This window comes from Nannobrachium achirus, assembly GCF_963921795.1.
Source record: "Nannobrachium achirus genome assembly, chromosome: 5".
Lineage (NCBI taxonomy): Eukaryota > Metazoa > Chordata > Actinopteri > Myctophiformes > Myctophidae > Nannobrachium > Nannobrachium achirus.
The window spans coordinates 46549216-46574914 of NC_137814.1; the positions used below are offsets into that span (position 1 = coordinate 46549216).

At 42.4% G+C, this 25699-nt stretch overlaps 2 protein-coding genes across 6 annotated transcripts in view; one reads left to right on the plus strand and one right to left on the minus strand.

Annotated features, from left to right (window-relative positions):
- Positions 1-4680: 4680 nt before the first annotated feature.
- On the plus strand, positions 4681-11535 carry map6d1 (MAP6 domain containing 1; the record flags this gene model as incomplete). The annotated part of the gene is made up of 3 exons (XM_080725844.1): positions 4681-5198; positions 6719-7037; positions 11452-11535. 3 exons carry the CDS (start codon positions 4681-4683, stop codon positions 11533-11535), a joined length of 921 nt encoding a protein of 306 aa, XP_080581970.1.
- Positions 11536-14163: 2628 nt separating this feature from the next.
- yeats2 (YEATS domain containing 2) overlaps positions 14164-25699 on the minus strand; it is a 69278-nt gene continuing 57742 nt past the window's right edge. For all 5 annotated transcript variants that reach the window (XM_080726861.1, XM_080726862.1, XM_080726863.1 and 2 more), the window contains 5 exons: positions 20172-20376; positions 18969-19204; positions 18003-18077; positions 17738-17811; positions 14164-16264 (listed from right to left, as the gene is read on the minus strand). In XM_080726861.1, the coding sequence (XP_080582987.1) occupies positions 16156-16264; positions 17738-17811; positions 18003-18077; positions 18969-19204; positions 20172-20376 (699 nt within the window). In that variant the 3' untranslated portion in view covers positions 14164-16155. The remainder of the gene's footprint in view (positions 16265-17737; positions 17812-18002; positions 18078-18968; positions 19205-20171; positions 20377-25699) is intronic.

Consider the following 25699-nt stretch of genomic DNA (forward strand, 5'->3'; position numbering starts at 1 on the left):
TTTCTGTTCATTAACCTGCTTCAGAACAAACACTCTATAGCATACATGGGCAACTGGCGGCCCGGGGGCCACATGCGGCCCCCACCTTCACTTAATGCGGCCCGCAGGTTAATACCAGACTACTGATATAATATTGATTTCAGCTGTTACAATTCCAAACATGACCTGCTTTAATTCCATCAGTCTATATTAGAAGCTTAATGACTAGTAAAGCAGTATTAAAATGTATTTTTGTCCAATGTAGGTATTTGTATTTAGGTTCAAAAAGTTAACATGAGTATATAACTAAATGCATTTATTTGAAATGAAATCAAAATGTTACATTTCAGGATTCCAATTAAAAAATAACAAAAAATTAAGGGGCACGGTGGCGCAGTCAGTAGTGCTGTCGCCTCACAGCTAGAAGGTCCTGGGTTCGATTCCCGCCGGGGGACACTGTGGGTGCTGGGGGCGTGTTCCCTCCTCTGCGTCATCAGTGCCCACACCCTAGGTGGGGTTGGCAAAAGGGCCTTTCTGTGTGGAGTTTGCATGTTCTCCCCGTGTCTCGTAGGGTAGATACCCTCACAAAAACATGCAGTAATCCTGGTCTCTATAAAGCCTCCCCCTGGCCAGCCGGGGCGCCTGATGGAGGGGAATGGAACTGGTTGGAATAACGTGTTCCTTCCACGCGCTATGTCCAACCGGGGAAGCTCCCCCTGTCAGGTGATAAGAAGCGGCCTGCTCACTCCTCATGCATTGAAGGAAGCATGAGCTCAGTTCGGGGCCCTCCCCAGGTTGGCAGAGGGAGAGTAGAGCCCAGGATCACAGCTTAGGCAATTGGCACCGGGTGAAAAAATGGGTTACAAAAATCGTGGGATAAAAATTTAGAAAATAACAAAAAATTATTCAGGATTCCAAAAGAAGCAAAATTAGATCTACAAGCTCAAAACGCAGTATGAGATACTAGAATGACAAAGTAGGACGTAGCAATATGCAATGTGGCCCTCTGGAGTGAAGGTGGAAATATAGTGGCCCTCGCCATCATCAAAGTTGCCCACCCCTGCTCTATAGCAATGATTGTTAGAATATAGAGCTTTAACACTAACAAAAAACGTTTCATCAAAACATAACACATAGGCCTATCACATAAAACATATCATATATTCACATTAATGTCCCGCAATGGTTATGAGATTATACATTATACAACACATTCAAATTAAAGTTCAATTAATTATATTATATTTAATTCTCTTATCAGGATAACTGTCATTCTTGATCATGGAGAAACACTCCAGATGATGCACTGGATCTCTGTACCAAATTGCTCACATGCTCCACCTTGTGATGCTGATGGAATATTGCATGATGACGATTTTACATCACTTGCTGAATGAGTGGGCTGGTATGGTGTGATGAAGATTAACTCAAGTATGAACCTTCAATTATAGGTGGTATGAACAGCCGAGACAACTTCGTTCAGTAAGTGTTTGGGAGAAGCATTTTGCATTTAACTTGTGAGTATGAAAACAAAAGTTGTGTAATGGATAATGTCATGTTTTCTAAGTGGAGACAATCAGGCATAATCAATTTAGGCATTTAGCAAATGCTCTTATCCAGGGCGAACCATAAGGGTCACATTTTAAAAGTGAAGGTTTCTTTTTTTACTGTTTACTTCTACAAGGTAGGCTAGTAAAACTTTAGGGCATCATGTGCTATGATTTCTCTCTTAAATACTCTTCATATATGTTTATATATTTGTGTATACAGTAGCCTATATTTACTATGTGTACAATACCTACCCTTGCATGCGTGTATGTGGATAGTTTTAATTTGATCATGGAAGGCTGTTTTATACACAGAAGCGTAGTGTCAAATTATCTCCTGCAGGTGGTAGTGTTGCATTGCTATTTAGATTTTAATTTTCACTCTCCTATTTTTGATTGAAAATGTAATTAACTAGTAGCAATAAATGTATAATGTAGAGAAAAAGTTTTCTCATTTCTGGTGATAAGCTTAGACATCCTTTCTAAGACCAGTTACAAATTGCAGACTGCATGGTGCTCTTTTTTGGGAGTTTTGAATTAGGGTAAGGACTGGAGTCACACTTATTCATGGCTGTTGGTAGGGCATTCTAGCCTAGTAAAAGGGAAGTCCACATTTTGGTAGCGTATCAGTAGAACAAATGTAACCCCGTGTTTCTGCCCAATCTGGGTTGAACGAGATCAGTGGAGCTCCCTCTGGTGTTGTGCCAGTGTGTGTCTCTCATGTTATTGAAGTAGTTGCAGGTACATGGGTATCCCTGATCCCTTGAGTATCTTGAAGACCAGGCCCATTGCAAGTTGCTGTACTCTGTCCTAGGCCTGAGCCATCCCACCCTAGCATCATGAGCAGGGGTTAGGTGAGTTCTAGGTGTGAGGCCAAGAAGTAACCTGACCAGTTTGTTTTGAGAGGGCTGAAGCTTTGTTTTTAATGCCTTTGTGGTGCTAGAGTGCCATGAGGTGCATACATATTAGTAAAATTACATTGGATTGGAGTGCTCTCCAGCTAGTCCTCAGTGTATTCCTACTGACCCCAATGTAAACCATTGTGCTTTTCTTGGGTTTAAATCCTATTAGTCGACCTTGTATCTGAACTGTGCTGTCCTGTGCTGTGCTTTTCCTATGCAAACTTGAATGAATATGAAGGAATAGTTTATTTCGACACTCCTTGTTCAATGAGACATTAAAGTAATCTTTTCTTTTAGCCTGTTCAAAAAGCTATAGGCAGAAGCTTGATGCTTACTTCTAAAGTATTAATTCAATCAATTCAATTCAATTCATTCAATCAATCAATCAATCAATCAATCAATCAAACAATCCAATGAGAAGATCCTACCTAAATAATGTGCTGCCATTACATCGTCATACTCTGCACTTGAGTGGAGTGCATCCTATACCAAACAACTAACTGCACTGCTGTAATTGTGCCAGAAAAAGAAAGAAAAGTGTGAAACCAGTCTGAAGTAGACTACTTGACTTCAGAGAGGTCAACAGTTAGTTTGGTATATGTACTCCAGTGCATGTAATGAGAATGTTATACTGCTCCAAAATAAGTGCATATGGGGTAAACCAACAAACAATTCACCAAATAGACTAATGAATAACATAAATGGGGAAAAAAGGATAAGGAAAGGATACGTTTTATTTTATTTTATTTGGTATATTGAGTATACATCAGCCATCAGCCATATTCAGGATGCCCATCCTCCTCCCTCTCTCTATAATGTATAGTTTTCCTTCTATAGCAGAAATGTGCTTCATGCATGATGACCTCTCTGTCTTCATTTCACACTCAGTGGAGTGGAGTGTCATAAGCTGTCCCTCTGTATACATTTGGCCCTGTGCTGCATATCTCTCATTGCTATAGTTCTCCATGAGGGATATAAGTAATTGCTCAGTCTTAATTCAAGAAATGACACGCACACAAAACGGAGTAGTGCTTTTCAACCCTTTTCACATCAAGGTCCAAAATGTATTCAGCATTTGAGCCACGGACCACCATTTGATGAGATTTGGCCTTTCAGACCCAAGACTTAAAATATTTTGTTGTCATTGGATACGATTTTGTCCACAATTCCATGCTGTATTGATACTGTATTGATTCAGTGCTTCCTGTGTAAATAAGCAGTCAAGCTTACTGGGATCTCCGTTTAGTTGACCTTGTACCAGTGATTTGTGCTGTCATGAAACTGTACCATTTTCTATTGCAAACGGCTAATAAACTAGTCAATCAATCAATCAATCAATCAATCAATCAATCAATCAGTACCATAGAGATAACAAGCACACGATACACGATGATCAAAACAAGAATTCTTCTGCATTCTCCATTTGTGTGTTTTTTTAGGCTAATGCAGATGTGTGACAATAATTTAACTATTGAGAGTGTAAAATCTACAAGGGTCCATTTACAACTCCCCGTCATTTAGCTGGGGACCACCTGGAACCGCGCTCAGTGACCACTGGTGGTCCCCAGACCAATGGTTGAAAAACACTAGGCTAGAGAACCAATGAAATAAAGCAATTTGAGGCGACAAGAAGTACAGAAAATTGCCGACGTTTGAAAGTTGAAAACATTCAGGCTATTTCATTAGATTAGATTTTTGTGCGCTTGGATCTTGGCTTCTGCAGGTGTTTGCATTCAGGGGGAGGATTAGTCTATACTCCAATATCCCATATAGCTGAGACCTGTGGCGCTGCAGTTAAATTATGTAACCTCGACAGAAAAAGAAATTAAGCAATATGTTTTTTACTTCAGTGATATGCAAATTGCGTGCGTGGAGCTCTGGTCCACGAAATATTGGTGGCATTTAAGTCCCCATGGTTTGGAGACATTAGGAGAAATTGATTTCCTGGCAGATGTGGACACGCACTGGAACTGAATGGAGATGCATCATGCTTGAATCATTTCTCTGCATAGTCGAGAGGCACTATCGCGAACCACGTGTTCAAAGACAATCCCCGACGATCTCCGTTTCATCCGTGACCGTGTTGGCATTCATTCCGCTTCTGGATACTTGGACACCCTATCCTCGCTCTCAGTTCTTGGGGAATGGACACATACTCTGACTGAATGTAACGCTTGTTCTTTACGATTTCCGTTGCCTTTTCCCATTTTCTTTGCTTGCGTTTGATTTGGTGTTTTTTTCTTTGAGTCACTATGGCTTGGCCGTGCATCAGCAGAGTGTGCTGCCTGGCTCGCTTCTGGAGTCAAATGGATAAGTCGGACCTTTCGGTCCCGCTGACCATCCAGAACTACTCCGACATCGGCGAGCAAGAAGTGCGATCCGTCACCAAGCGGGTGCCCACGGACCGTGTCACGAGGAACTTCTCGTCAACCCCTGACCAGCACCACCGTGGGTCCCCGAAGGCGCCCGGATCGTTTCGGGGAGCGGGGAGTTACAAGCCCCGGAGAGAGGACTACCATCCGCCCGGCGTGCCTTTCCAGACCGTTACGCAGTACAAGCAGGACTTCAAACCTTGGCCGATTCCCAAAAAGGATAATTTCCCATGGATCAGTAACGGGGGCAGGGCTGCTGGTGGTGGTGGTGGTGGTGGGGTTACGGACAGCCCGGTAAACGGTTCCCACAGTGCCGGCCAGCAACAGCAACAGGGGGAGCGGGTGGACAGAGGGGAGCAGCAGCAGCAGCAGCAGCACACAGGCACCAGCTGCTACAGGTAGACCTTCCACTTCTGTGAGCGCTGTCCTTTCAGCACCACGCACGCACTTCAGCACCTGTCACTGTCCACTATAGCCTACCAGTGGTTCTCAAACTTTTTCATGTCAAGGACCCCCAAATTGACACTTATTTGCTCGCGGACCCCCCATTTGAAAATATATGCCAGGGACCCCCATGGGAGAAGATCTTTTACAGCTCTAGCAGTGATGCCCAACCATTTTAATTTCCCGGACCCCCCATTTAATGGCATTTCTATAACATGAAATGCCAAATTATATGAAATCAATGTTAATTAAACTCTGAGAGTGTACATATGGAACACCCGTCAGGGTCCATTTGGTTCCATTTCACTCTCTGAGTTACAGACCCATAAGGGTCCATTTGGTTACTAACTATCATTTAGCTGGGGACCCCCTGGAACTCCCTCAAGGACTCCTGGGGGTCCCCGGACCCCACTTTGAGAACCAATGAGGTAGACCTTCCACTTCTATGAGCGCTGTCCCTTCAGCACCACGCATGCACTTCAGCACCTGTCACTGTCCACTATATGCACTAGTATACATTGATTCTCATCCCTCTTCTTTAGGCCACGTTTTGATAGGATTTTGATCCATGCCATGGGAGATGATGGGACCCCAACCTAATCAACCAAGCAAAATCTTGCTGTGCTGTTAATGTTCCAACTCCATTTGGTTCCATTCGTACGCTCTCAGAGTTACAGCCCTGCCCCTGCAAGGGTCCATTTGGTTCCTAACTATCAATAATTAAGCTGGGACCCCCTGGAAGCCCCTTAAGGACCCCTGGGGGGCCCATCGGACCCCACGTTGAGAATCAGTGCGCTGCATCTCACCATTACAGCTTGGCATGTTGAGAAAAAAAACAGCAAAGTTATGTGATCACGATGTTAAGTAGGTTGCTGGAAAATTAGATGTACCCATTAATAATTAATTGATTGCCAGCATCTGGCCAGCTAGATCCATATGGAATGGGAGCACATCAATAATTCTCTCCCGCATTTCATATTCTCACACTGGAGTGCTAGGTGGAACGTTAATCAATAGTGAGGATCAGAAAAGATGAGCTTGCATTTTTGCATCATCCATGAAAGGATAGCTGGTGACTCCAGGCCTAAACATGGAACATAACAGGGTGCACAAAGTAAAATCCTGAGTATGATTTTAATAATTGACCCATGAGGATCAATATTTACACACTCTCAGAGTTAAATTAAGCCTCAGGATTTTGATGTGACATGATGGTGCTTACTGGTAATGTCTACTATGGAAGTCATTCTTTGATGGTGTGGGAGACCAAATGTACACAAAGCCCTCATCCATATTTCACATTTTAATATTCCCCATACATGATACGTGATGATCTCAATACTTATTATTGTCAGAATATTGAATAACATGAATAGTTTTGTACATGCACAGTGAATACGGTACTAAGGTTTACTTTAAATCAAATGAAACCAAATCGACCCCTTTGAGCCGAGCGACATCTCTTTTTCTCCAGGCAGGAGTACCGGCCATGGACAGGGGTGAGACCAGCCAAAAGCACCAGGAAGAGCCCCTCTGCTCCATACGCCAGCCCTGTGTCTGAAGGCCCCCGACTGTCCCCTGAGACCAGCTACCAGGCTGCCTACAGTGGGGAGGCCCACAAGCCCATAGCTCCGCACCAAGCTGACCATGCCTCTGCCTCTGCCACTCCCAACGCCACCGCCACCACTCAGCCCATCCCTGTGCCTCTCCACGCCAGCGGGATCCCCAGCCCCTCAAACCGCCAGCAGAGCGGCGGGCCCGAGAGGCCCGACCTCAGCATCTCAACCAAGGCGGTGAGCACAGAGACCATGGCATGGTGCAAACTTCAAAGCTGCACTTTACGTTCCATTTTGTTTATACACTGCAAGTAACAGACACATGTATGGCTGTCACAATTATTACATAATCGTCTAATCGCAATTATTTGAGATAATCGCAATTATTTTGCATAAGCTATTTCCACTATCAAGTATAAAATTGTCAAATATGTCAGTAATTTCTTTGTATATTTAAGTTATGTGTCATGATTGCCATGTGCAACTTCAAAGCCTAAAAGCCAGACAGAAATGTAATTGTCAACGACAAATACACAATTAAATCGTTAATCGCAATTATTTGAGTGACAATTAATCGTCATGTAAAATGTCATAATCGTGACAGACCTAGACACATGTATTGAGTGCAAAGTAAAAAGTCATAGCTCTACAATCTTAACAAGTTGAATATCCATTCTGGATAACTTCCCACTCCTAGACCTGTCATAATTATGAAATAATCGCCTCACCGCAATTATCTGAGATAATTGCAATTATTTTGCATAATCGTCACAATGGTTTCCAAGTTGAAAAATGTCATACATTTTCAAAAATGGTGCAGGTTTGTGGGAGTGGTAGGTTTAAATGTATGCATGCAATGTACCTGAAAGTCATCTTCATGCATCTCACAGGTGTCCTGCGATAGTGCCGCCGGATTGTCTCCAAGAAATGATACAGGATTCTGTCCCAGAGCTGCTCAAAGTGACCCAGCTGTTTAAAACAGGCCACGTACTCTATTAGGTAATGCCAGGCAAGTGCTCCAGCTCTACTCCTGACTTTGGCCTGAATAGAACAGGCCTGATGAGTGCAGAGAAATAAGCAAATTGGACATATCGTCCCAGATTCGTGTTCTCAGAGAAAATGAGACTTGAGAAACAGGCGGACAGAGATGGGCAGATGTACCAATAGACTGAACATTTTAAAACCGAGAAAGATTGAACCTAACTAAAAGCTTAAGTTAGAAATATTTACTAAGGGAAGCGGAGAAGTAGTACAATTCTGTCTGTGGTTGTTTCATGCTTATGGTCAGCTAAACCAGAAGAGGGGACTTTGACATGACCCCTTCCCTTCTTGCTCTCTCCTGGGGGATGTTACTCTGGGCAGCTGTTACATGACAGGGAAAATGTTTTAGGGAATCTCCAGGGGGAGGGGACTTCCGCCTCCTCCACCAACCCGCCTGCCCACACTGTTCAGTGCCATCTGCCAGTTGAGAATATTACCACTGTGCAATGTGCCGCTCTGGGCTAGACTGGCTCTAAGTGCTTTGAAGAGTTCAGTGGAGACGCTGGCCGGCCCTCCTGTCGCCATTGCTCCTGGAGAGAGCAGAATGAGTGTTTCCAGTGTTTCTTGAAAACACAATTAATGGATGAGTAGACAACGGGATGACCTGGCTGTTGGTCAGTTGCATAATCCAATCTACAAGTCCTAATAATGAATGCCCCAGTTTGATCTCTCTGGGGGCCCTTAAGCCTATCAGCATTGTTTGATGCTGCTGGAGGTCAATATGATTGGTTAATAACACCTGCCCAGTAGTGAGTATTTACAGTGTTACTAGAGATTGTTGGAGACTACAGCGCAATGACTGTGTATTCATATCCTAGAGAGTACAGTAAAAAAGTATAATGATCACTACATCTACTGTATCATTATCGACCCTCAACTTTCTCTGTAAAACAAATCCTTGCATCTATTTAATGGAAGAGATGAAGTCACGTGAACTCTTGGGCACGTGCGTGTGTGCGCAGTGCGCATTGCGAGTGCACACCCACACACACACACACAAACAGGTCACAGTAAAGGTCAGCTTCATTATTCATAGATTGGGCAGATAAGTGAAATGATTCCTTTGGGTTCATTCTCAGTGAGCACGCACGCACGCACACGCACACGCACACACACACACACACACGAACGCAGGTCACAGTAAAGGTGAGCTAGATTATTCAGTGTGAATAAAGTGCAATGATTCCTTTGGGCCACTTCACAGCACAGTATGAAATACAAATGCATACAATGCAGTCAGACAAGTCTTGGGTCAATTTTCATCAGTCACTACAATCTGCGAACAGGACACAAACCAGCCTGGCAGAAGATCAGGTCAATCTTACATAATCCACATCACCGACATCACTGCCTACCCACTGCCAATTCATTACTGACTCACTCACCACACCCCCAGATGTCTGACCAAACACTACACACCCCACTAAGCATCCACTGGGGATTGTCTATGCATAGACACTACAAACACACACACACGCACGCACACACACACACACTCTATGGTGGGATGGGGATTAACTCGAATCAATTTGTTAAATTGCGGACACCAAATACTGTATCGAAGGCATACGCAGCAAAGGCGACCTGATGATCAGAACACCAGATACTTTAGTTTTCCGACAACCGCAGTGTTTCTCCTGAACCCTTTGAAGGCAGGGATGTGTTAAATGGGATCGTAAACTGTGAAATGAGGGAACAATGCCTTACTTAACCTGGGGCCAGGCTGTCTGCTCGCGTGCCCGCGCACAGCTGTGCGCCACCAAGCCACTGCATTCAGCACATGACGAGCAGAGCGGTGTGCACGGAATTGAGGCCCGAGGCAACCGCGACACCGGCAAACAAATCGAGTCAAATCTGACAGTGCGTGAGCCAGGTAGAAAACGAGTCACATTATATTCGCTGTAGAATAAATGTCTTAACCGGGGACCACGCTGTTTGCCATTTTACTTTAAGTAGTGATCCGAAGCATGACAGATTCCAGGTTATTTTTCAGAGGCGGGATTTTGTATTTGTGCTGTCAGAGCACTGAAGGAACTTTCCCTGAACTTCTGAATACCCTGCCTGTGCATAAAAGTGTGTGTGTGTGTGCCTGTGTGGCGCTGACACAGATGAACGGCGGGGGGACGAGAATGTTGCTCACGGTAGTGCTTCACTGTCGGGGAGAAACAGCCCGCAGGGACACTGCATCCTGAAATTCACCTCTGAAATCCTTTTTTTTTTTTTTATCTTTTGCTCGGCGACACGCTGCCCCTCCTCTTTGCCTCCCTGAATGTGTTAAGCCTGATTTAGGCATTTTGTTTTGCTCTCTTAACTGTTCCAGCCCATTGCTCCCTCTCTTTCTCTCGCTGTTCTTTTCACTTGGACCCGTTCCCCGTTCCCACGCTGCCTTCCTCGGCATACAGCAGTGGCCTGTGCCAACTGGGCAAGGCTCAGTCAGGGTGGAAGAGTACGACTGAGGGAGAGAGAGGGATAAAGAGAGGGGGACCAGGAAGAGAACAAAGGAGATGGGTTAAACGGATGAGAATATGAGAGGCACCGTCTGTCCGTGTGTGTGCATTAGTGTGTGTGTGTGTGTGTGTGTGTGTGTGTGTGTGTGTGTGTGTGTGTGTGTGTGTGTGTGCGACATGTGCGCGCGCGTGTGTGTGAGAGAGACAGACAAGCGTGCAAGACAGAGTGAGTGATAATGGATTATTTGCCATTCTGGTAAAGTGTGATGTTGCAGTAAGGCTGCAATCTTTTTCAGCGAGAATCTAATTTAAGAGAAGCAGTCCTTGGTACTGCACACAGCAGCAAAATGTGTGTGGAGGTGTAGGAGGAAGATAACACCACACAAACACACACAATTATGCACTGTACGTGCACACATTCGAAGACAGATGCAGACACACACACACACACACACACACACACACACACACACACACACACACACACACACACAAGCTTCAGAAGCTCGTTGACAGCACTAACAATGGGAAGCTGTGTGTACAGCCTGCTTTTTCTCCAACGATGATGTGCCTTTATATATCTAAAGTGCCGCTGGGACAGCGAGCCTACAATCTCTGTCAACTTCTGCTCGGATTACCTGCTAAACACCGTCTGACTTCCACTGCTATTTGGTGCTAAACAAAAGCCCATTTTCAGCTAAAGTTAAATCGGAAGAGTTCATAACTCTCAAAGTGTTGCTTAGAGTAGCAGTCTGGATTTCGCTACGTAGACTGATCCAGTAATTACAGAGAGAACACAATATACAGGAGGCAACATCTAAGTGCAAAGAGCCCTTTCATTGAACCCACCCTGATAGATTGCAGTATATGGCTTTGAGAATCGCTGCCATCAGCAGAGCAGAGTGCTCCAACGGAAGCAAGCAGTGATGATGTCAGGCTGTCTGTTTTGACAGAAAACCTGATGCTCTTTGACTGCATGCACACCTCAACCAGTCTCCTCTGATTTCACATGGCTGGTGTGAGCAGCACAGCTGTTGCCCTTTTTCTGTCATCATGCTTCCAGACCGCTGCAAACCTCAGCTGAAATGAACCACTCTACCTTTGTCACGTAACACGTCTCTGATTGTTTATTTATTTCCTTCTCTTGCGTTTGTGTGTGTCAGCCACAGGAGCAGCTGGTGAAGACCAAGCTCTCTCCAAACCCATCTGCCGTCTTTCAAAGTAGATCGAGGGTCTTCAACATCTGAGGCTGCGTTTGAAAACAACCAAACCATTCCACTCGGCCCGGCTCAACACAAGGAAGGAACGAACCAGAGGATGTTTTCCGTTAATTCCGTGACCACAAGAAATCTATGCAAGGGGAATGTACAATCTGTGTGCAAAGTCTGTTGATATGCCAGGGGCTGGGGACACCATCGTGCGACGGAGTATAAGTTAGGTATAAGCCAGGAGTGAGTGAAAATCAGATGTCACGTAAAAGCCACTCACCTTTTACAAGCTTTCCTTAACCCTACTGCTATGGAAATTAATATGCATGTAACAAAAATAGTTTAACCTTTTTCTTTTCTTTTTTCTTGCAGCACTATACATAATGAAACATGGCTGCTCTATGCAGTACTTGTGTACGTATGTATGTACAGTATGTCAGCGTGTCGTATACACTGGTTGATTTGGAATGATTTGTCCTGTTGTTGTACATATTGTTGGATCTACACCCACGATGATGTCGTGGCGTGTACACTCAAAGCACTTTTTTGGCGTTTTCGTGTTCCCCAGAACTCTTTTATTACAGTAATAAAAAAAGAAGAAAATACTTTATTTATTCAATTAGGTGACTATTTTGAGAAAGTATTGTTCAGGTCTATTAATTTATTTTGTAAAGCTGTTGTTTCAGAGAATAAAAGCGCAAATACGAAATGTAAATGACGATACATTAAAAGAATATTAGGTTCTTACTTCTTTCTCTTAGTTATTTTTTTCACTTTTCTCCAGCAGTTTGTATTTTTCATGTTGTGTCATTTTGGATGCAAAGGAGTTGCACGGTAAAATGTTTAGTGGTAATTTAGCACATGAAAGCTCTCAAGGGTTCAATTGAACAGCTCCACAAACACAATGCGTATAATCATGGTATTAACACACCATACTCTCTTCATATACTGTATATAAGCAATATTTCTTCAGACTGAATCTCTGGTCTTCAGAGAAGCAGTCCACTCAGTGAGTGGGTGGAGTCTAGCCATAAATAATAACACCCAGGACTTTTATTTTGAAGACATTTTTACTCTTACAGGGTTATAACGACGCTTACTTCTCCAAACACGTACAAATGCAAAATATAAGATGCTCACCATCTTGCCCCAAGTGTTCTCTATCTATTCTGAACCTCCTCGGGAAGTGTCAGTCCATATTTTTCAATAAAGAAGTGTTTTACTCAAGCTTGTCTCTGAATCTCAGTGCATTTCCTCGTTTCCCGCTGTTGCGCAGTAGCACTCATTTGGGAAAACGAGGAATATGGACAAAACGAGGAATATGGACTAACACATCCCGAGGAGGTTCCGAATAGATAGAGAACACTTGGGGCAAGGTGGTGAGCATCTTATATTTTGGATTTGTACATGCTTGGAGCAGTATTAAAGGGGATCAAACTGTCTTACCGACGGTCCATTGCGGAGGTGTTATTTATGGCTAGGTGGAGTCTATGGTCTGGAGCCAGGCTAGTCTTTTCCAGTTCATCGACTAGCTGATGAACTGGCCTATTTTAGGCATGTAATTATAGCCGAAGATTAAAAAAAACAAAACGATTAAAACATTTGAACTAGCCTTTCTACAACCTCGAGATCACAAAAGCATGTCCGATTTTGTGATCTCGTAGACCGACTCATTCAATGAATTAAAACTGTGTTTTTTTAAAACAGAGGTGATTGAGGGGGTTGCAGGTGGTTCCCATCTAAATGATGGGAGAGTTGGTAACCAAATGGACCCTTATAGATCTTTAACTCTTGTGTAAAATGAAACCAAATGGACCCGTTTCATTTTACGCTCTCGAGTTAAATTATTGTTAAACAGCTGCATCATTTACAAGAAGTCTACACAATTATAGAATGTAGAATGATTGTTATTTTTGATCAACGTTGGCCTGTTACTATATATCAGGGGTTTTCAACGTTTTTAGGCCAAGGACCCCTTAGTTGAGAGAGAGATGAAGCAGGGACCCCCACAACCTGTTCATAGATTCCATATAGTTTCATTGTTTGACAGCACAATCATCAGTGTATTTTGGATTCATGTCAATTTGTGTTTTCAGATATTTAACCACTTGAACCGTCAATACTTAATAAACTTGACCTTTCACTCTGTACTTAGTCTGCTCTTTTCCCCCTCTACACCAAAAATAGCCGAGCTTGTAGATCTGCTATTTTTGGCTAAAGTTCTCCGAATGTGGACACTAGGGTTCAAGTGGTTAATATAAAAAAAAGGAGAAATCAGTCAAATATTTGGAGGACCCCCTGTAGTAACTCTGAGGACCCCCTAGGTGTCCCGGACCCCCTGTTGAAGACCCCTGCTATATATATATATATATATATATATGTCTCCTATGGTACCAACATCAATACAGCATGGAATTGTGGACAAAATGTTTATCCAATGACAACACAATAGTTGTCAGATCTGAGAGGCTAAATCTCATGAAACGGTGGTCTGTGGCTCAAATGCAGAATAAAATAATGGACCTTGATATGAAAAAGGTTGAAAATCACTGAATTAAAATGTCAGCTGTATCGGTAGGCGGAGATCCCTGCAGCTTGTGGCTGCAGGCCTGCAGCCTAGGATTGGACAAATGGAACCACTCAATCATTTGAACAGATTTTCTTTTTTTTATTACAAGAATATCGATTACATTTTTTGGTCTTCCACTGAAATGAAAATACAATGTTCAGATATTTTCTACACTATGTTAAATTTGGTCAAACAACACAACCACCTAGCCCAAACACTTTACACTCAGCCGATCCAAACATGGATGGATACAACACTTAATATTACAATGAGTCACCAACACAACACCCGCCTCAGTCATCACATATAAAAGTTACAGTCAGAAAATGCACACTAGCATCCACTCAATCCCAAATGAGCACATCCCGTATGTGTAATTGCTTACGCGCGCGCGCACACACACACACACACACACACACACACACACACACACACACACACACACACACACACACACACACACACACACACACACACACACACACACACACACACACACACACACACACACACACACACACACAGGGGGCATTGCAGTTTGCAGTGATTGATACTGTATATGAAATATAAAAATAAAACTGAAATTGCAACACCTTCATATAAATCACATTGGTCATCATACATTGTTGATACACATCATGACAATGACAACAGAAGATTAAACGGCTCGATGTATACTTTTCTACCGTGCGGGTGTCGCACAACGGAAATAGCCGATCCATAAGCTCACGAGTCACAACACGTTGCAGCGCTGTGAGCTTGTAGAGCGGCTATTTTGTGGTGTGAGACACGACACCGCCGCTCCATGAAGTATAAATCAAGCTTAAACAGTACTTGAAACTGGCAATTAGTAGACCTACAGTGATCCATAGGGAACAGACTGTTATAACAGACTCTTCGGAATCACAACGATGATAATGAGATGCATCCAGTGACTTATTCCCTGGATCGTTAAGGTAGCTGAGAGCTTCTCAACAGCTTTGATTAAGTGCAGACAACCGACATTGTTATAATGCAACACAGCAAAAATAGTCAGCTTTGTCATTTGGAAAAGGCTAATACAGTTGTATTCCTCAGATTTGACTGTATTGAACAGACGATTGTTTTTTATTATTTGTTTTTTTGCACAAAAACAATCCAAATGGCCATTTTACATTTTACAAGTTAATAGTGTTGTTCAATGACGAGACTGGTTGGCATGGTAACGGGATGCCCTCGACACCAACGGAGCCTGATCTGACAAAACAACTGTATTCACGACGTTAAGAATGACACACATCCCCTTTCACAGTTACACGGCTAACAGGGTTCATATGACTCATGGAGGAGCGGCTCCCCGCTCGGTCAGGGGGAGTGCTGACTCAATTGATATGGGATTTTAATATTGGAGACATGGGCTGCTTCCATTTCGTAAATCATAAATCTCTCTCTATAATTCAGTTCCTCCGGGGGAACTGAGCGAGCGAGAGAGTGCAAGCAATATTGCGCCCAGTGCCGAGGAGGAGGCAACAGGATTAGGACGAGCAGAGGGGGACTTGCCCTGTGCGTCCATATTGTTTCACAAAAGCAAGTCACTTAACCTCCACCCCCCCACTTAACCACTGCTACGCAGGATATACAACAAAATAAGAATTTTGTTTTAGAGTTGAGCCCAGCACTCTATTCATTTTCCAAGTCGAGAATTTCCAACTTCTCAAACATTGTTCTCACAGACATTTTGAAACTATGGTAAGTGTGGATGCTACAGTACAAACAACAAGCAGAGCCCTTCTAGGATCAAGTAAAAATACATACAGTACGTCAATATTTGTCAGGCGTTGTTGTCGGACACAGCAACTAAAGCAGCTAGGATCATTCTTAGGTGCTAATAAGATGTTAAAACGGTTTTAGTCAGTTCCAAATTATTTTAATCTAGTTCCACGCCCTGACGTCAGATAGCACAGTTGATTTGACGTTCAAACATTTTGGTTCAGAGTTATGCTTAACGTATACTTGTATGAAATATATGCTACGACGTTACACGTCGTACGACAAAGCATAAAACACGCCTTAGTGTGTCAGTTTCTAGTCAAAGTCTATGTGGTTGTAGGTCAGTTGTCCGTGGCCAGGTAACCCATGTGTGTGTTGGTGAGGAAGTCACAGGTGGGGACGCTGCTGACCGCCTCGTGGACGTTCACGGCTGTTATCTCTTTCGGAGCCCTGGAGACACCCCATGACAGCATTAGGACGTTTTGAGCACAGTATGCCACGTTGACAGAAAATAATATCATACGGTCACGTCATTTTTTAACCCATTTAGGCCTAGAATTATTGAATGCTTTAACCAGTGAAAAATAGCAGATATACAAGCTCACAGCGCGGCACCGAGTGCCGCGCTGCGAGCTTGTAGATCTGCTATTTTTTGAAAAAGTCGTGAAAATGTGTGCAAATCTTTGAATATATGTATTTTCAAAGCAAACGTTTGTAACTCAAATTTTGCTTCTGGGTGGTCCCTGGAACGAAATATTTTGAGATGGGGGTCCGTGGCCAAATACATATCATTTTGGCGGTCCTTCCCATGAAAAGGTTTGAGAACCACTGACATAGTAGTCTCTCGAGAACAGGCTAACTGAGCTCCATTTAAGTGAAAAGGACCTTTTCTTTGACGATGGCTGGCCAGATTGCTGACATAGAAACATAGGTTTTTAAAAAAAAACCTTAGAAGGATTCAAAAGACACTTATAGAATCGGGTCAAAATTCTAATTTCCACGATAAAAAAAAAATAGCAGATCTACAAGCTCGCAGCGCGGCACTCGGTGCCGCGCTGTGAGCTTGTATATCTGCTATTTTTCAATAGCTAAAGTATAAAATAATGGGTTAAAGATTTATTTGGGGGCTTTTATGCCTTTATCGATAGGACAGTAAATGTGGGAGAGAGATGGGGAGTGACACGCAGCAAAGGTCATCGGGAACCGCGACACCACCGGGACCGTCATGTAATGCTATACTGTGGGCTCTATTTTCCACCCCTTATCCCTAAACCTTTTTGACATTTAAAAAACATAAAAACATTTAGAACATTTCAAATAGCTGATCTACAAGCTCACAACGTGTTGATTTAGATCAGCTAAAATTATTTTCAAAATAGTAAAAAAAAAAAAAAAGGAAATATAGCTGTGTGTGTGTGTGTGTGTGTGTGTGTGTGTGTGTGTGTGTGTGTGGTGTGCACATGTGTGTGTGGTGTGCACATGTGTGTGTGTCTCTAGGGCACACCCACAGTAGTCTAAATGGGTTGGCTACTTTTCCCCCTTTTAATTTCCACACAATCTGTAGAATTAACCCATAATCTTGGTCAATTTTTGAGAAACTACATAGAAACTGCTTGGAGGATGTGAGGGGTATGGGGGGCTATCACATAGGAACTGGGAGCCAAAAGGCAGAAGTGAGCTTCTTTTCTAGTATGAATAATAATTTCTAGCTGTTGAAGATTTCTTACAGAGCCCTGGAAGCAATATAGAAAGTGCACTTGGAAAAAACTATTAATGCATTTACATAGCTAATTGATAGCAGTGTTAGACTGGCACTCCCACTAAACTCCAGAGTGAGGTCCTAGATCTGTCACTAGAAACGGTGAAAAGCCACGGTGCCATAAGCAGGGTATACAATAGAGGAAATAAATTGCATTTTCCGACCTGTTCTGAGGGGACTTGGCGTAAGCGCCGGCCAGGGCCTCTCGCAGGATGTCACTGGCAAACTGCTCCGTCGCCTGAAGCACACACAAACATCATTATTCACAAAGGTCTCTGGTACAGTACGAGAGGAAACATGCAATAAGGGCAGATTACACACGCCTCATGCATATATTCATCGCTACATTCAAGGGCATGCTGAGAAAACGGCGGGCCTTTTAAGTGGAGAAGGCCAACTTTTATTGCCTAGTTTGCATAGTTGGCTGACCTTGAGAATCATGGCTTCGATCACTGGAGCAAACACATTCTTCTCCACCTCCACTGGCTGGAAGGCAACTCCAATCTAAGAGAAGTGGGTGATATTAGGTATACTGTAAGAAAGGGTTAATTCCGACAGGGGTATCACCTATCCCACTCTTAGTAGAATTATCTGAGCAGGACCAAACAGAATAAGAGTACAAGAATGGACTTTTTCGTCAAGCACGTAAGGGAATGTAAATATTCACATAGAAGGCTGGAATCCCAGAGCACTACACTACAAAAGAAAAGCATTTAGATTGGTAAATGTAAGCATCTGACAGTATGAGCCACATTGTGCCCCCCCCTCCATCCACCCTGGTATCGCACACAGTGGCAAGATTAGATTTTCTATTACTTTCTTGCATCTTCACAATGAGAAACAAACATTTCGGCTATCCAGCCTTCTTCAGTGTACCTACACTGTGGGTTCCTTTAGGGGGGTCCAAATTGACCCATACAAGTCTAACTCTGACAGTGTGGGGGGGACTGCCAAATGGAACCAAATGAAACCAAACGGGTCCATTTGGTTCCATTTATACACTGTCAGAGTTAACGGGAGACCTTGAAACATTGAAAGTTTGAGAAACACTAATCCAAGAGGACAACGCAGCAGAATGGTCAGAGCATGGTGGTAACAAAAAGGCCCCTCCTCCATCCACCCCCCACCCAAAAAATACAGTAATTATTGAATGCTTTAACCAGTGAAAAATAGCAGATATACAAGCTCACAGCGCGGCACCGAGTGCCGCGCTGCGAGCTTGTAGATCTGCTATTTTTGAAAAAGTCGTGAAAATGTGTGCAAATCTTTGAATATATGTATTTTCAAAGCAAACGTTTGTAACTAAATTTTTGCTTCTGGGTGGTCCCTGGAACTAAATATTGTGAGATGGGGGTCCGTGGCCAAATAAATATCATTTTGAGAGTGGATGCTGACCTGCTGGGCCGTCTCGCCGACAAACTGGGCAGACGGGCAGGGACCCAGGAAGAACTTGGGCTCAGGGTCCGCTTCCTGCTCTTCCTCTTTGACCTTTAGCCTCTGGCAGGGCGGGGTGACGCTGATGACGTCCACCACCTCGTCGTAGGTTTCTTCAGGCTCCGTCTTCAACAGGGTCTGCATCTGCTCCAGCCGCAGCACCAGGTCCTCGCAGCTCCCCAGCGTGGACGGGCACTCTGCGGGCACACCGGACACGGGTCAACATGCACTCACTCTCACAAGAGAAGCACAACAACTTGTTTTTTGAAATCACTGCCACTGATGGCAGCTGGTTGATGGGTGATATGTTTTATTTTTAGTTATGTGTTGGTTAAGATTAGGGAGGAGTGTGACTGTCTTCATTCAAAAAAGATTTAATTCAGACTGGAGGATTTTGAGTTTTGTTCACACCTTGAATGTGCACTGGTCCTGGAGGCAACAGTATCACTTTTGGTGAAGGTAAAACACCACAACCATACATGCAGCAGAAGATATTGAAGTACAATGAACTACAGAGAACAGACAGACCATGTAAACTGTGAGAAGTGTAAAACGAGTCGATCCCTCAGGGGAAAAAAAAACACACACCCGGACGTAACACATAATCTAAACCAGTGGATCTCAAATGGATTCCAGGGACTGTGGGTTCCTTTAGGGGGGTCTACAAAAATGTGAAATGCCTTACCGAAGGTCTTAAAGGAGTGTGGATCACTAACATCCTTTAAAATCGCCCTGAAAAAAACAACTTAGAGGCAGCAGCCGTTCCCAACTGGTAAAAACAAACATAGCCCATAGCCCAGCCCTCCCCTCCCCTGCCCCTTCTTTGTATTTGCCTGCTGTATGTTTTTATCCTTCTTTTTATTTGTTTTTTCCTGACTATATCTACTGCATAGTACTGTGTTCTATCCGTCTGTCTTTCAATGTTTCAATGGTTTCCTATGGAAATAAGCTTAGTCTTTTCTAGGATCTCCTTTTAGTAGACCTTGTACCAGTGAACTGTACCATCATGAAACTATACCTTTTCCTATGCAAACTTCTAATAAAGTCTTCAATCAATCAATCAATAAATTGACCCATACAAGTCTGTAACTCTGACAGTGTACAAATGGACCCCAACAGGTCCACTGAAATTTGAAAGTTTGATAAACCCTGATCTAAACCTACCAGGCTCATTGTCTATTTGAGTGAGGATGTCCTCGATGGATTCCTCATCGTTCCTGCGCTGGGGCTCGGGGTCAGGTGGTGTGTAGCCCCTCTGCCGGCACCACTGGACCACCTCCCTGGTCTTTGGAGGCGTGAGCGCCTGCAGGCGGGGGCAGTGGTCCAACACGTCCTGGACAACCCGCTTCACCGCCACAGCTCGCTGGAGCTGCACAAAATGTCTTAGTTTTAAAACAATATCGTTGTTGTCCGATGAAAACCTTGTATGTCCAAAACCGTTTGTTTTGCATTTATAAATAAAAAAAAATTTAAACTAGTGAAAACAGCCGATCTACAAGCACACAACGCCTCGCACCGCATTTGAAACTTGGAGATACAAGGTTTCCACCCGACAACGACGATATACATCGAGAGACAGCCGCTGGCCGCCGCGTCCACGTCCATGGACGCGACCGTGGACGCGTCCATGGACGCGGCCGCGAAAAAAACGTCCGTGGACGCGAGGCCGCGTCCACGGACGCAAACGGCCGGCCGTCCCGGCCGTGGACGCGACCGTGGACGCGGCCGTGGACGCAGACGGCCGGGGACGCGGCCGTGGACGCGGCCGTGGACGAGGCCGCGGCCGTGGACGCAAACGGCCGGCCGTGGACGCAAACGGCCGGCCGTGGACGGGTCCATGGACGAGGTCGCGAAAAAAAGGCAGCGAAAAAGAAAAAAAAAGGTGTCTATTGTATGTATTTTTTGATGGAGAATTCAAATATGACCTTCTTTTTTGCATAGGACAACTCTAACCTGCATCAATTGGTATTTTATAATTGCCAATTGTACCCTATCCATCTAAAAAACAAATTGGATGTCTATTGTATGTATTTTTTGATGGAGAATTCAAATATTACCTTCTTTTTGGGATAGGACAACTCTAACCTGCATCAATTGGTATTTTATAATTGCCAATTGTACCCTATCCATCTCAAAAACAAATTGGATGTCTATTGTATGTATTTTTTGATGGGGAATTCAAATGTTACCTTCTTTTTTAGATATGACAACTCTGACCTGCATCAATTGGTGCATCAACCTACTTACTATCTATCTATCTATCTATCTATCTATCTATCTATCCATCTATCCATCTATCTATCCATCTATTTATTTATACTTCACCTTTAGTCCAGAAGAGAGTTCAGCCTCAGGAACTTGCACACATGGAACTGTGTCATGACTGTGTCATGGAGCTAAAACAGAGCCATGTTAAATACTCACAATGACTCTGATGGACCAATCAGGGTGGTGGTGGGGGGAGGGATCAACAATAGACAGAAACTGGATAATGCTTTGTTAACTGTCCCACCTAAGTCCCTGCTAGTCTGAACAAACATCACCTTCCCTCTCATAACACTACTACTACTACATTTATATAAAGCTGCTCTTGCATTTGAATTCAAGTCTGACACAAGTTAAGGTTAACTTAGGTAGTATTTCATTTTGCTGGCTTTTAGGGTCTGTGTGAGTGTGTAGGCTCACAAATTATTATAATTGTCATTAAGTGACTCTGAGATCTATCCATCCATCCATCCATTCATCCATCCATCCATCCATCCATCCATCCATTTATTTATACTTACTGTTTACATTTTCTATAAATATTTATTTCTATATAAAACTCAGTTGTGTGGAGTTATTGTGTGCCTTTTCTTGTTGCTAAAGAGTCCATTTGTTCACTAGACATTAAGTCAAGGTTACTATTTTGAGTTGAAGCTAAGTGTTTTATTGCTTTGTGGTTTAACATGATTTAAAAGGCAAATTCATTGTTATGGTTACTTTAGAAGACTGCTTTTGCATTCATGAGTTAAGAGAGCCAAGCTAATTCAAAGAGTTAGGTTAAAGGAACACAAAACATGACCTAACTCACAGCTGCCATTGGACAGACAGTTACAACATACTCTTATCTTTCACAGAACAGACAATTATCATTTATTTGATCTATTTGAGACTATGTCGCTGCTCTAGGGGAAATAGAGCATTATATCAGCCTATTCAATTGATAATGACCAATGGGTGCCAGTTTCTAAGTAGTTAAAGCATATTAACATAACAATATATGTGGCCTAGACATGGACATTGCCCAATCAACTCGTAATCTACAGAAATGTCCACCACATCACACAGTATAAAACCTAGTAGGCTTAGTGGATTACCTATGTTAAATCATGTCAGGTTAGTTTGGTTCAAGATTCAAGTATAATAATTTATGAGACAAAAATGTAAACAGCACAAATGTACAATCACATCTAGGCTAGAATGATAACATAAAGTCCTGACTACTCCTTGTTATTGTGGTCCTAAATACTACAATGATTAGTTTGGATGCATTGCTTCTATCATGTCCAATTAAAAATAAATACATTACATACATACAGAAATCTGCCTTCTCCTGTATTGTATTAGTGACATTCATTATAAATAGTAAAATAACAGGACAGAGCAAAAAAGGCCTCTGTTGTGTCTTTATCTGATCACATGCAATCAGACACTCACACTGCACAGCAATACTTTATTACAGGCTCAAGGCCCACAGGGTAAGAAGACCATACATTACAAAGATAATAATTAAAAAAACAACAACAGAGTACATTCACCAAGCCCCAACAGAGCTAAAAAGGCACTCATGCCAGTGGCCTCTAACGGTAGACATGTACCCGACAGAGTTTTCCCCACATTGGTTACAGATATAAGGTTTCTCTCCGGTGTGAATTTGTTGGTGTATTTTGATATGTTCCAGTCTAGGAAAGCTCTTTCCACACTGGTCACAGCAATAAGGTTTCTTTCCAGTGTGATTTTTCTGGTGTGCTTTGAGATGATGAATATCACTGAACCTTTTCTCACACTGGACACAGCAGTATATGGCTTCTCACCAGTGTGGATTTTCAGGTGTCTTTTCAGAGCCGTCTTCAGAGTGAACCTTTTCCCACATTGGTGACAGCAGTAAGGTCTCTCTCAAGTGTGAATCTTCTTGTGTTGTACGAGGCTAGATTTTACAGTGAAACGTTTGCCACAGTGTTCACAGCAGTAAGGCTTTTCTTCGGTGTGAAATCTCTGGTGTACTTTCAGAGCAGCCGTTAAACTGAACTTTTCCCCACATTGGACACAGCTGTACGGTTTCTCTCCTGTGTGAATTCGTTCATGTATTTTGAGATAAGACAATCGAGTAAAGCTTTTCCCACACTGGTCACAGCAATAGGGCTTCTCTCTAGTGTGAATTCTCTGGTGTTCTTTTAAAATCCCCTTTTGAACAAATCTTTTCCCACACTGGTCACAACAATAAGGTTTCTCTCCAGTATGTGAACGCTTATGATCTTTTAATTGTCCAGACGAGCAAAATACTTCCCACATTGTTCACAGCTGAATGGCTTCATTCCGGTATGAATTCTCTGGTCTACTTTGAGATAATAAATTGAGCTGAAGGCTTTTTCCACATTGGTCACAACAGTACTGTCTTGGTTTAACTGAGGACAGCACAGGACAGGGAGAGAAAACACACACCTGATAAGAGCCAGATTCACACATTGATCAGCATTTAAGTAACAACATCATCATTATTATTGTTGAGTCTGAAAAGAACAATACAATGTGATAGATCTTTACACATCTGACCCATAACATTATTAGCAATTCACATGGTTACTATAATAGGTGAGTCTTCTAGCTTTTAAAAAAAATATATGTCATTAATTCTTTCTCTTACTAAGTGGAACATCCCACTTCTTAATTGTATATTATTTGGAAAGGGTTGAGTAGCAAAATGTTTGCCATAAATTCAATGCTGAGTTGCATTTGTTTTCCTACATTTCCCCTTCAATGTATTATTACAATGTATTTACTATTTCTTACTTAGGTCTACTTAACTTTGTATTTTTACATTATTATATTGATCAACATTAACACATAGTGTGTGTTAGGTTAGGTTAGTTGCAGAGGCTTTTTTTGCAGAGGCCTTTTTTGCTCTGTCCTGTTATTTTACTATTTATAATGAATGTCACTAATACAATACAGGAGAAGGCAGATTTCTGTATATGTAATGTATTTATTTTTAATTGGACATGATAGAAGCAATGCATCCAAACTAATCATTGTAGTATTTAGGACCACAATAACAAGGAGTAGTCAGGACTTTATGTTATCATTCTAGCCTAGATGTGATTGTACATTTGTGCACATTTTTGGCTCATAAATTATTATACTTGAACCTTGAACCAAACTAACCTGACATGATTTAACATAGGTAATCCACTAAGCCTACTAGGTTTTATACTGTGTGATGTGGTGGACATTTCTGTAGATTACGAGTTGATTGGGCAATATCCATGTCTAGGCCACATATATTGTTATGTTAATATGCTTTAACTACTTAGAAACTGGCACCCATTGGTCATTATCAATTGAATAGGCTGATATAATGCTCTATTTCCCCTAGAGCAGCTACATAGTCTCAAATAGATAAAATAAATGATAATTGTCTGTTCTGTGAAAGATAAGAGTATGTTGTAACTGTCTGTCCAATGGCAGCTGTGAGTTAGGTCATGTTTTGTGTTCCTTTAACCTAACTCTTTGAATTAGCTTGGCTCTCTTAACTCATGAATGCAAAAGCAGTCTTCTAAAGTAACCATAACAATGAATTTGCCTTTTAAATCATGTTAAACCACAAAGCAATAAAACAATTAGCTTCAATTCAAAATAGTAACCTTGACTTAATGTCTAGTGAACAAATGGACTCTTTAGCAACAAGAAAGGGCACACAATAACTCCACACAACTGAGTTTTATATAGAAATAAATATTTATAGAAAATGTAAACAGTAAGTATAAATAAATAGATGGATGGATGGATGGATGGATGGATAGATCTCAGAGTCACTTAATGACAATTATAATAATTTGTGAGCCTACACACTCACACAGACCCTAAAAGCCAGCGAAATGAAATACTACCTAAGTTAACCTTAACTTGTGTCAGACTTGAATTCAAATGCAAGAGCAGCTTTATATAAATGTAGTAGTAGTAGTGTTATGAGAGGGAAGGTGATGTTTGTTCAGACTAGCAGGGACTTAGGTGGGACAGTTAACAAAGCATTATCCAGTTTCTGTCTATTGTTGATCCCTCCCCCCACCACCACCCTGATTGGTCCATCAGAGTCATTGTGAGTATTTAACATAGCTCTGTTTTAGCTCCATGACACAGTCATGACACAGTTCCATGTGTGCAAGTTCCTGAGGCTGAACTCTCTTCTGGACTAAAGGTGAAGTATAGATAGATAGATAGATAGATAGATAGATAGATAGATAGACAGATAGATAGATAGATAGTAAGTAGGTTGATGCACCAATTGATTTAGGTTAGAGTTGTCATATCTAAAAAAGAAGGTAACATTTGAATTCCCCATCAAAAAATACATACAATAGACATCCAATTTGTTTTTGAGATGGATAGGGTACAATTGGCAATTATAAAATACCAATTGATGCAGGTTAGAG